This window comes from Siphateles boraxobius, unplaced genomic scaffold (genome assembly GCF_051911475.1).
Source record: "Siphateles boraxobius isolate OS27281-9 unplaced genomic scaffold, OSU_SipBor_1 80, whole genome shotgun sequence".
In the NCBI taxonomy this organism is placed as follows: domain Eukaryota; kingdom Metazoa; phylum Chordata; class Actinopteri; order Cypriniformes; family Leuciscidae; genus Siphateles; species Siphateles boraxobius.
The window spans coordinates 100284-113447 of record NW_027509209.1 but is presented as its reverse complement, the minus strand read 5'-3'; the positions used below and the strand labels follow the sequence as shown (position 1 = coordinate 113447).

The window sequence follows — 13164 nt, the reverse complement described above, 5'->3', positions numbered from 1 at the left end:
GATCTAAACTATGCAGCCTAAAATTGAATTATAGAAGTCTATAATGTGTAATGTGTATTTTAAGCCAAAGAGATGTGTTTTTAGTCTAGATTCGAACTGACAGACTGTGTCTGCTTCCCGGACAATGTTAGGAAGATTGTTCCAAAGTTTTGGTGCTAAATAGGAAAAGGATCTACCGCCAGCAGTCGATTTAGATATTCTAGGTATTATCAACTGGCCGGAGTTTTGAGATCGCAATAGACGTGAAGGACTATAATGCGTTAAGAGCTCGCTCAAGTACTGGGGAGCTAAACCATTTAGTGCTTTGTAAGTAATCAGCAATATTTTAAAATTTATACGATGTTTAATAGGGAGCCAACGCAGTGTTGACTGAAACGGGCTAATATGGTCGTACTTCCTGGTTCTGGTAAGAACTCTAGCGGCTGCTTTTTGGACCAACTGTAGTTTATGTATTAAACGTGCAGGGCAACCACCCAGTAGAGCAGGGATGGGCAACTCTGGTCCTCGAAGGCCACTGTCCTGCAGAGTTTTGCTCCAACCCTAATTAAACAGACCTGAACAAGCTAATCAATGTTTTCAGGATTACTAAAAAATTTTTTTATCATTTTATTATTTTTGTCAGGGTTGGAGCTAAACTCTGCAGGACAGTGGCCTTCGAGGACCAGAGTTGCCCATCCCTGCAGTAGAGCATTACAATAATCTAGCCTTGATGTCATGTACGCATTAACCAATTTTACCCACCTCTTTTTTTACCACTACACCTCTATATATATAACAATTATTTATTTATGTAGCTACTGTATTTACGCATGCATGCTGTCATGGTAGTGATGGCAATTTCAAAACACTGCTTCATGAAGCTTCGAAACCTTTACAGATCTATTGTTCGCAATCAGTGGTTCGGAGTGTGTATCAAACTGCCTTCATTGGCTTCATTGTGTCATAACTGTTTTTAAACTTTTTTCAAAAACTACTTGGAAACCCCAAACCCATGGCAGTGCAGTGAGGTAAAAAAAAAAAATCCCTTTCAGCACAGGATGTAGAAATCAGGCCTGACCTAATTTCGTCTGTGCATCTCTTGATGAATGGTGAGCGTATTAATTCAGGGTGATTGAGACACTTCTTGCCATTGAGATGATCTGGAAAAAATTGTCCAAATCAACCTGAATTCACCCTATGTAGTGGTACAAGATATCTGTGAGGAGCAGACCAAGGATTTTTCATTAGAAAGCCAAGCTGAACACATATACAATGAGCAATATGATGATTATGATTTGCAAAAGTAATACTGACATGTGAAGACATAACTGCAATATTGTTCTTTACGCAAACTTAATGTACAGCTTTGCATCTCTTCCTGTTTAATTTCTGGCATTCCTTACAGAACCAACAATAAACTACGAAATTGTATCTGTTTTGTTCAATATTCGTCACTGTCTGTGACATGGACAAACATTATAATGCAGGGAGGAGATCCGGTCAGATGATTAAGTCAAATTTTATCTCTTAACAGCAGACAATCAAATAATAAATAAATGAAGAGTAAAATTATATATATATATATGATTAAATGATAAAACATAGCCTAAGCAAATGTTATATTTGTTTATTTTTTGTAATTCACCACATTACAATAAAATCAACTTTTTAACTGTTTAGCCAACTATTTCAGCCAACTATTTAGATGGGAAAATATGAATCTCGTCTGTTTCATTTCATTAGCCTCCAGATTTGCTTTAAAAAAAGCAGAATTAAAATTAAAGCTACTTTTGTGACAGTAACGTCATATAATATATTATATTATAATATATAAAGTATTGATTTTAGAAATATATTTTATTACGCATACATAACATATTGTGGTTTTTTATATACATAAATCTAATGACTAGGCAATTTTAAATCCTATTAAAATAATAGGATTTACACATTCCATTTGCTGGTCCAGCAACCAATCGCATTGCATCTCGCGTAAGGCTAAATCAGTGTTGATCTGAAACCAGCCGTTACGAGTTCTTTTTTGCCTTAACACTTGCCAGGCAAACGTCATAACTGACCCCAGACCAGTGCTTAGAATGACGTCAGCCGTCCAATCAGAGAGCTCCATGTCACACAGGTTCAGAGTGGAAAGGTTGGCAGGAAGAAGAAATGGCAGCCGGCGCGCTGCGGCGTTGGCACTGACCAACATGACTAATTTCTCGATAGACCATCGCTCACACGTACACGGTTTCCTGTAATATGAGGGATGTACTTTAAAATCTGATAGATTTTCAACTAGGAACGCGTTTAAAGACGCATGGCTTTACTGTATGAGATGGTGTGGCGGTTTTTGCACGCGCTGCTCTACGTTCAGCGCGCGCTGCTCGCCTGGTTCCGAGTCCACATCTGGAGATGGAAACGGGCTGTGATGGGGTTATTACTGCCCCTTGCTCTCGGCTTTCATAATCAGAAAAAAGCTGGACCCATTGGCAAACGGTCTAGCCGCCGGGTTCGCTGGGGAGCCGAAGGCAGGACGTTAGAAAAGCTGCCCATTCATGTGGGGTTATTGATCACTGAGGAGGAGATCCACTACACTGACATTGCCAATCTAGTGGTCTGGTGCATGGCAGTGGGCATCTCATATGTCAGTGTGTATGATAATCAAGGTAAGACTCATCTAGCTTTGCATTGAATAAAGGGAAGCGATTTGCTGTCACATGCATCCAGTCATCTGCTTTTTCTAAAACACATGATGACTTGAGCAAAGACTTCAATTGACACATTTAAAGTCTTAGTGATGAACTTTGTGTTCAGATATGATTTCATTAATGCAAAAGTTTCTCCTCTTATGCCTTATGTTGAAGTCAAATAGCATGGTTATTGTTGGATGGTTTCAACTCAAAACTAGACTTTATAATACCATTATTTGCATTATTAAGTTTCCTTGAATCCTTTTAGGAGGTTTTGAAATGCATATTACTCAACTTCTATTCTCAACTTTATAAAGTTACAATGTGTCTGGTATATTTCAAAACTTTCTCTTTCAGCTCAGTATTTCTCAATGAAGCTAGGGGAGTATGTGATATGATTTATTTCTTATAACCTTAGACCTATATTTCATGACAGCCAAAAGTGTGGTAAGGGTGAACCGAGATCTGAATCTCGTTGTTAATAATGATTCTCAATTTTAAGGTAATAATTACCTTCTTTTTAATTTATGCTACCGTGGACCAAGAAACCAAGTCTTTTCTCCCCCCTTTTTAAATGTGATAATCCTATTAATTTTGCTTTATTGATTTGAATGTTCTTTGATATTTTCTTTAATTGCAGTTTATTATTTAGCTTGGATCATTCCCTCAGATTATACCTGATCTGAACTCCATTGTCAGTAGTGATTAATTTAAAAGACCAGGATATATAATTCACTCGTGTGATGTTCCTCAAAGCATCTGTAATATCAGAGACTTCACAGCATGTTTTTTACAGTAGTTTCTAACGCTCATGGCTGAAGAACATGGAGAGTTTCTCTCTGAAACTGTAGTGTTTATGGGAGTGGGATATCTTTAGGTCATCATCTCTTTGTCACTCTGGTTTCATAGGTGTCTTCAAGAGGAATAACTCCAGACTCATGGAGGAGATCCTGAAAAAGCAGCAGGAGCTTTTGGGAATGGACAGCTCCAAATACTCAGTGGAGTTTTTGAAGAACGGTACAGATAAACAAGAGCATCAAGGTGAGGTTCAAAACCTGAGGAAATTACTCTTGCTTTTATTTGAGACGCCCACTATAGAGGACGCCGGTACAAACCAGTCGGATCAGAAGATTTCGTCAAGCATGACTACCGGTTTTGTTTTTTTATGTTCCTCTGTGACATTTTGTGAATCGTAATGATTAGTTGTTTTATCTGTATTCATGACTCCGGTTAATTCACCACAGGCTTTGTGGAAAAATTCAGAAACTTTTATGCAATTTTTATCCGGAATGATTCATTGTTGCCAAACTCTGTAGGTCAGGACATTTTGTTTTACTTTTACAAATGTGCCTTAAGCAAGTCATCTTTTGAAGACTATGGAACCTAATCCTGAGTGAGACAGGGATACATGGGAAAACACACTTTGCTTATTGTTTTACACCTAGGTGTAGGCAATATATATATTTTTTTTTTTTTAGAGCTCAACAATAAGGACTTTTTTCCTGCGGATCCAGTAGGACTAGTAGTTCAGATTTTGCCCTGAAAACATTTATACCGTTTAAAAGTTGGGGTCAGTAAGAATTTATTTTTTTTAGGAAGAAATTAATACTTCTAATTCAGCAAGGAGTAAATTAATCAAAGTGACTAAATGATTACAGCTACCTTATTTTGTTACAAATGCTGTTCTTTTGAACTTCTGTTCATCTAAGAATCCTGAATATTAAGCAGCACAACTGTTTTCAACATTGATATAATAATAAATGTTTATTAGCGGCAAATCAGCAATCAAGGATCGTGTAATATTGAAGCCTGCAATGAGTGACTGTACGTTCACACCGCCGCCGCTCTCGCCGCCCTGCCAGCGACGCCGTGGAAAGATTCGTGGACGCTCTGATGCTCTGACGTAGATCGAACGCGTGGTCTTTTTTACAACTGTATTTAAAGGGGACGCAAAGCAAACAAGCATGTCGATTGTTATTTTTCCAGAAATTTGATGGATGGAAAAAACTTAACAATTATAGTGACATGTTTGCTAATGAAATAAACAAATTAAAAGCCATTTGTGTGGTGTGGCTTTTGTGTTCATGGTTAAGTGCTATTATAATTTGCATTCCCGCTGAAAAACAAGCGTTCTAGCGCGAAAATATTGCCTATAAATACTAGTGTTGCGCGCCTTATCAAATTCAAATGATCAACCTCCTCAATTTTGCTTGGGAACTAATGTGGTCGGAACCAAAGTCTACAGGACTGCGTTCTCTGGACTCCTCTCAAACGGAGCACTTCTATATTCCGATTGGTTGCCGCCGAACCGCGTCATTGCTTATTACCATAAAGTTGACCTGCCGCTCTCCTCTCCTCGCCGCTCTCACCGTCCAAGACGCGCCGCTCTCGCCGGAGCTCGCCGCCGGCTCTCATTGACAATGAATGACTTCCGGTCACTTTGACGCTCTCGCCGGCGGCGGTGTGAACGCACAGTGATGTGAGTATTGGCTGCTGAAAGTTCAGCGTTGCCATCGGAAATAAATTACATTTTAATATTATACTAAAATAGAATAATATATGTAATAATATTTCACAGTATCACTGTATTTTTGATCCGATTAATGCAGCCTTGGTGAGCCTTTCAAAAACATACACATTTTTACTGACCCCAAACTTTTAATTTATTTTGTATTTTATATTCTTTCTATTTATTTACCTTTTCTTTCGAACCTCTATCATCTGCATGATCACCAAGGCTTTACAAAGTACATGTACTAAATACTGCTCTGACTCGAGTTCAAAATCTGTGATTGATCATTTTATCCCTCAATTTTTCCATCTTCAACGCCATATTAAAATATCTTAAACATTGTATGGGCTTGTTCGCAAGATGTGAAATAATTGCTGCTTTAAGCTCCGTCTCATCACACGTCTGTCTTAAACGGGTAAACTGCGACTTTTAGTCATTTTTGCAATTTCCAAATGAAATGTTGACCATGCCTCACCCGGGTCTTTTAGTCTTTTTAAATGTTTTGTCTACACTTTGCTTACATTTTTTTTTTCTGTCTTTCTTTTATAGTTTTATCTTGTCAGTCAGTGGTAAAGGTCTTATCTCCAGACGATGGGCGGCTCAGTATCGTCCAGGCAGCACAGCAGCTCTGCAGGGCCGTCGAGCAGAAGGAAAGGACATCCAAAGACATTGATGTTAATGTGCTGGACTCATTACTCAGAGGTGAGTAGCTGTCAGTGGTGTTGTCACGATACCAAAATTATGACTACGATACCAGACTAAAATACCTCGATACTGAATCGATACCACGGGGAAAAAAAACGAAAACCGTAAAAGTACCTGAAAAATGTGATAGAACTTACAATTCATTGTTTTATAAATTATTTAAAAAAAACTTAACTTTGTTCCTTCCCTGCTTTTTTACCATTCCCTCCCCTTTATTGAAAAAAATAATAATAATTAGCAAGTGCCAGTGTTAGGGGTGTGCCATATCATACCGTCCACGATAATACCGGTATACATTTTTACATGATAAAAAAAAGTGTCATATCGCGATATCAATGATATAGCGACGCGATGACGTATGGCGCATTTACGTTCCCTAGCACGCACAACAACAACACCTGTGTGAGCGCGAGAGCAGCCTGTCAGCCTCCGATGACGATTTAGCAATTTCACAAACAGCTTGAGTGTTCAGCGGGGCTGCCGACGCGCGTCTTTTGAATGGTCTCTTGCACAATCGGGCCATCAGTGCATCGTAACTAAAGTTTATAATGTTCAAGTCTTCTTAATTCTTATCAGTTTAAACATTCAAGCGGTTTTAAACTATCCAGTAAGCTACTCGCGCACTCTCTGAGAGAGTTGCCCTGCGTGCATACATAGAGTACAGCTCGCGAGAAACTAAAGTTATTTTTCGCGGATTATATCGCTTTAATGGGGGGAAAAACGCAAAATTGTGTAACTTCCGGTCTTGGTAAGTATACTCATAAACACAGTCGGTTATGTATAAAACGCATGTGACAGTGTGACAGACAGTATAATGAAAACAGCAATGGATCCGCGCACTAGCTGTAAAAGTGACAGCTGCCATAGGATATGCGTCTGTCATTAATGTTGTCGTCAAAACAACAAAAGATAGGCTAATAATTCTCATTCATTACAATTAAAGCTATGTATTTAATTTAATCAGGAAACAGAACTAAAAGACTGTGTTATTTTACATTTGATTACTTTATTATGTTTCTGTAGTATTTCTGAATACTGGTGTTAGACCTACACACATTTAACATTTAATTCAAAGATTGAAATCAAGCTTCCTTGTGTTGTGTAAACTCTTAACAACAAAATTACCACATTGTAAAAACGCAATGAGTGAGCAAACATTTAGGCGAGATAAACATAATAAGAATTTTCAACAACAACAAAAAAAATGTCAATATCGTCATAAATATCATTATCGCAAATATTCTTGAAATATCGTGATAGAATTTTGAGGCTATATCGCCCACCCTTAACCAGTGTGTACATCCTTACAAAGATGTTAGCAACATTGACATTATTATCAATGATGTTAACATTTGCTAACCTTCACAATTATGAACAGGTTAGGATGACCAATATCTTATTTCATGAAACGAGTTATTTCATATTTTTTAAATGTAATTTTACAATTATAATATAGATATTTAATTTAATTGTATCTTTGTTATTACAAATAAGCAAAAAAGCAAATTACAAACAATATGACAGTGCTTCATTTCTTTTTTGAATGCTACTGTTAAATAGAACTAGTACTGTAGCTGAACAAAATAAAGTCTTCACTCTATAAATTAACTATAGACTGATTCTTAATAAATAGATACATTTATTCAGTCAAGCATTGGGTGATTGTCTATTTTCTGTTGTTTCATTAACATTAATTACACAGAATATTAGGCTGCTGGTCCCCAATGGAACACATACGATTTATTTTTACAAACGGTTTACGTTCACTAAAGACATACAAGACTGTGTTTACGTGAATACTTGCCAGAACGTACATTTTTACCTAGAATTCTGATTATTCAATCCAAATAATCCACGAAAGAGAGTTGCGATCGCCTGTTGTGTGAAAGGTGTGTGTGTGTGCGTTTCAGTTCTGAGCCGGCAGCGCGAGCACGTCCCGCGCTTTATTTTCTCATGCGTGTTTCGCTGTGCGTAATATACTTTACTGTTCTGCTTCTGTTGTTTAGTGAACGAAAACAGTGGAAGCAGAGCTCTGCACACACATTAAAGAAATACTGCTCTTATTATTTAGAGTGCTGTCACTCTTAAAGTACCGGTACTAATAAAATTTCATATCGTACAGATTTTAATAGCTGGGTATCGCGATGCCTTTCTAGTACCGGTATATCGTGCAACGCTAGTTGTCAGTCAGCTGACCATCAGCACAAACTATATGAGCATTTAGTCCTGTAATTTCATTCCAGTCAGAAAAACATTAAGACTTACAAACAAACCGATAACGGTTGCCAATTGTTTTCCTTTAAGCAAATTTATTTGTTGTTTATCTGGTTTGTTAAAGGCATAACTGGCCTTTAACAAAATCTGTAGCCATTTGAAATTAGAGGTAACCACTGCATTTTATCATGATCCATTAGCATTAGGGAAGTGTGTGTACTTCTCTTTGCGCAGCTCAAACAGACAGTCTTTTGATATGGACACAAAGCCTTCTAACGCTTTTGATTTTAGTTTGTTTGACAGCAATGATGCAAAGCGTGACTTTTGTGTTATGAGAAGTTGAAATATATTTTCCGGCAGCCACAGTCTAATGAATGGGAAGCACTGAAATCTATTTGTGGCGGGCAATGTTGACATTATTTGTGGCAGCCCACCACAAATAAATCGATGTATGGGAAACACTGAATGTATATCTTGAACATGATAACGTCAGATCCACAATGAAACTCAGGCTATCAGATAACTCTTAATTGTAATATAGAAACATGCATATTCTGTAAAGCTGCTTTGAAACGATATGTATTGTGAAAAGCACTATACAAATAAATATGAATTGAATATGTCAGATATCACTGCTCTGTTATTGCAGCTCGCTGCACTCATCCTTAGGGTTTATAATATTAATAATATTTACCTCGCGATCCAAACGGATTCCAAAACCGCTCTTGATCTACAGTTTTTCTTGTAAATGATTTAGTTTACTGACTTTAAATAAAAAACAAATCGCTTTTTTTCGTTCCACTGATGCATGTTTTTCCCCATGCAGAGTCGAAGAACATCCCTGACCCAGACCTGGTGCTGAAGTTTGGCCCTGTGGAAAGCACACTTGGTTTTCTTCCCTGGCACATCAGACTAACAGAGATTATGTGAGTATGTTTATGCATCGATGTATTTGAGCAAGCACAAACTGTACGGAATGGACTTTAAAATCCCAAATTTAAAATTTAATTTAAACATAGAAATAAAGTCAATTTAGGATTTTGAAAAACGTACAACAAAGAAATATTCAACATTTTTGTGAGAGGGATATTGTGGGATCGGTAGCATAGAGAGTGTGTTTGCACATAGTTGAGTTCACATGTTCTGCATGAGTGCGTATGGTGGCGTTTTGCCTGGAGAGTTCACTTAAATCCTTTTGAGAGATTATCAGCACAGATTAACAGCTAAACCTGTCTACACTGGCACACTTATCTCTGTTAGCTTTCCAAGTGTGTGTGATGACGTGTACAGCTCTGTGAGATCACTGACTTGCACTGCATTGCATCATTACCACTGTCACTGTATCTCATGCTTCATCTTAAAATAGTTTAAACGGCAGTTTTTGTCTAATTAATATGCGTGGTGTTTTTGCCACATCAGATTGTCAATGTAGACTGCACTTTAATGTTTTCATTTTTTGATTTGTGAGTTACAACAGAAAATGTTGTAAAATAAGTGTTCTCTTTAATTTCAGTAGGTCTGTGTACTATGTTTTTATTAAATTATATATGCATTATTGCATGTATTATGTCAATGATGTAAATTATATTAAAAAAGATGCTTATGAAAAAAGTGAGTCAAGCTAACAAAAATAATGGTGAATTTGCATTGTTTAACACTGTTATTTTTTTGTTTCACTAGAGGGCAGTGTTTCACTGCTGTTTTTTGTACTGCATTATTAGCAAACTTGATCTGTTTAGTTTCCTTTCTGTGTGGCATTACTGATTCAGTCTTGGAAGATGGTTGTTTGGTGCCTGATAACACATCTGTAGACTGTTAATCTGTCAGCCGTTGCACAAAAGAAATTAGTTTTTGATTATATCTAGGGCTGCACGATTTGGGGAAAATGTCATATTGCGATTATTCAAGTCAATATTGCGATTATTCAAGTCAATATTGCGATAATTCAAGTCAATATTGCGATTGCGATATATAATAAACAAATGGTTTCATGAGTGTTTGGTCCTCAAGCAAAATGCTCACACAGATTAGTGATAATTCTGAAATGTGTACAAACAAGCAACAACAACTAAATGATTGATAACACCTATAATGATCAGTAAGCCATTTTACGTCAGCTATAAAAAAAAATATAACCGCTTTTAATTTAAGTGAACTTCAAACAATCCTCACATAAACCCATAATAAATGTCATATTTACCTGTGCGCTTCCTGTCTAACAGGTAGTATATATACAGAAATTGAATAAAGTTATCAAACAGTCTGCGCTGCATAAATTATATATAGACTAATCCTTATTAAAGTTACAAAAGTTGGTCTCCACATAGTGCTATGTGGCTGGTCTCAGAGGACCGTGGAGGTCCTGGGCTGGTGTGCGGTTGTGAGGCCGGTTAGATGTACTGGCAAATTCTCTGAAACACCTTTGGAGACGGCTTATGATAGAGAAATGAACATTCAATTCACGGGCAACAGATCTGGTGGACATTCCTGCAGTCAGCTTGCCAATCGCACGCTCCCTCAAAACTTGCGACATCTGTGTCATTGTGCTGTGTGATAAAACTACACATTTTAGAGTCGCCTTTTATTGTGGACAGCCTAAGGCACACCTGTGCAATCATGCTGTCTAATCAGCATCTTGATACGCCACACCTGTGAGGTGGATGGATTATCTCAGCAAAGGAGAAATGCTCACTAACACAGATTTAGACAGATTTGTGAACAATATTTGAGAGAAATAGGCCTTTTGTGTACATAGAAGTCTTAGGCTGTTTACACGGAAACGATCTGAAGAGAAAACGCAAAAGTGGCGTTGCGTTTTCAATTTTTATTCTGCGTTTAGAAGAGCGTTATGGGGGGGAAATCTGCGTGCATATGGTGACGCAAAAGTGTGTGATATTTGATGTAGTATGCACTCCAGGCGGCTAGGGGGCAATGTGAAGCACTGCCACACAACAACACCAAGTCCTTCTACTTCTCTCGAAATCAAAACATGGCGAAACGAACAGCAAAAAGAATCTTGTACGTTAATCAGAGTCGCTAGGGCAACTTGAAGGTCCGAAGTATGGAAATAATCCCACATGTTGTTTATGTTCCTGTACTGGCGCATGCCTGTGATGTAAACGCGTACGTGACGAGAGCCACCGTGAGCAGATTTGTGTTTTTACACTTTAGACAGAAACGCTGGAGCGTTTTTAAGATTTCCACTCTGGAGGGTGGTTTCACTTTTTTTGCGTTTTTAAGCCCCAAAAACGCCGTCGCCGTGTAAACGAAAGGCACATCCGATAAAATATTTTTACGTTTTCCCCCGCGAGCGTTCTCGTGCAAACAGGGCCTTAGATCTTTGAGTTCAGCTCATGAAAAATTTGCGTTTATATTTTTGTTCAGTGTAAATCAATTTTTTTCAAACACAAAACACATTAAACCTATTTTATTGAAACTAAAATGAAAAAAGCTATTTTATTTGGGGCTATTTATTTATTTTACTGGTGTGTTGATGAAGGATTTATTCTCTCTCCATTTTTCTGTCCTCTCCACCTGTAGCTCAATGCCGTCCCACACAGACGCCTCTTACGACGACCTCTTCGGTGCTCTGCAGTGCTATGCGGTGTGTGAGCAGCGGCTGGGAAAGTGAGGAACCGTCCGCAGAGAGCAGAACTGGGTCCGCAGAGAAGGAACTGAACGATGGAGGGGGTCCATCCCTCTCTTCATGTTTACAGTACGAGCACAGGAACCTCTGCGCCAGCAACACGCTACTGCTGCTCTTCTCTGTCTGGATCATCTCTGCTCCTCTCCGCCAAGGCCTGCTGTGTGTGTGTGTTTGTGTGTGTGAGAGATTATGCTTGTATGTGTGAGTCTCTGTGAGTAACTTCACGCAGAAAACTACACGAGTGCTGCCCTACGTTACGCCGGTCACAAAGAACGTTAAAGAAACGTGGTTATATGTGTAAATTTACTCTTTTTCCTTGGCCGTATCTCTGGACACAGTCGAACGATGACAGTCTGCTCCAGTGCACTGAACTCTACAGAAGTTCGTCCGTCTCTCATAGCGTGACTTTTGAGCTCTTGGAGAGGGAAGCAGAATAATGAACTGTTGGTGAACTATACGATTAAAGCACTTCTAGTTGCACAGCTACAGTGAAAACGTGCGAGGGTTTTCTATTCGACAAATCTTCTGCATGCTTAATCTGTCATATCGCAAGTCCATGAAGGCTTTCCAAGTGCGCCGTAAATGGTTGTGTTTGTAATTGTTGTTTGAATGTGCGCGAGCATGCCACAAATGACTCTAATTAGGATTAAAACCCAGAAGTTTGTAATTTCAAGTGCGTAAATTGATTGCTCTTCATTGTCAACCCCCGAAAGCTCTCATTGGTTGTAATGGCTTGTGGCGCTAATTGTTTTTATTTGATTTTACTTTCTAATCAGTAAATATTGTTTCATTCAAAAGTCTGTTGTTTTCTCAGTCAAGATCTCTGGATCAGAAATGTTTCATTAATATTTCGTGAGTTTTTTTTAAAAAAATCCTAAAATGCCACAGGCTTATCATCATGCAAGGCCCCTATGAAGAAGTCTTAAATGTGTAATTCACAGGTTGCCATTGGATGGGTTTGTTCGCTGGTGTTCAGTGTGAATGTACAATAAACGTTACTGATATCCTTTAACAGTAGTTGTACTGAGAGTGGCATTGATTCTTCTGCAGTGGAGTCGACGTGAAAAGAGGAATGATTTTCTGTTGCGCTTTCCTGATTTCTGACTGGTGTGCATATTTTTCTCTCAACTTGAATTTCATCTGACAGTTCATCCGGCTGGCACTTTTATCCACAGTGACTTACATTCAGGCTATATGTTTTATCACTATGCTCCCTGGGAATTGAGCTCATGACATTGGCATTTCGAGCCGCATGCTTTACCAGTCGCAGGAACTCTGCTGTATTGGCTACTCTAAGAGTAATTCAGCTTTTTATTCTTATTGTTCACGTACAGTCCTGTCCAAATGTTTTGGGTCGACGAATACCGTTACAATTTAAAATAACAATTTTCTGGTTTAATGTTTTAAAATGTCATTTA

General features: G+C 38.2%; 1 protein-coding gene across 1 annotated transcript; it reads left to right on the top strand.

The window, feature by feature from the left end:
• Nucleotides 1–2110: 2110 nt before the first annotated feature.
• LOC143730714 (dehydrodolichyl diphosphate synthase complex subunit nus1) lies at nt 2111–12763 on the top strand. The gene is made up of 5 exons (XM_077221249.1): nt 2111–2645; nt 3579–3710; nt 5731–5883; nt 8927–9026; nt 11641–12763. Exons 1-5 carry the CDS (start codon nt 2297–2299, stop codon nt 11729–11731), a joined length of 825 nt encoding a protein of 274 aa, XP_077077364.1. The 5' UTR covers nt 2111–2296; the 3' UTR covers nt 11732–12763.
• Nucleotides 12764–13164: the final 401 nt, after the last annotated feature.

What these genes read in the sequence shown, in the direction of transcription:
- LOC143730714 (XM_077221249.1), top strand. Translation starts at nt 2,297, where the DNA reads ATGGCTTTACTGTATGAGATGGTGTGGCGGTTTTTGCACGCGCTGCTC. An exon ending in CAGTGTGTATGATAATCAAG is followed by an intron (nt 2,646 to 3,578) that starts GTAAGACTCATC and finishes CTGGTTTCATAG; the next exon opens with GTGTCTTCAAGAGGAATAAC. An exon ending in ATCAGACTAACAGAGATTAT is followed by an intron (nt 9,027 to 11,640) that starts GTGAGTATGTTT and finishes CTCCACCTGTAG; the next exon opens with CTCAATGCCGTCCCACACAG.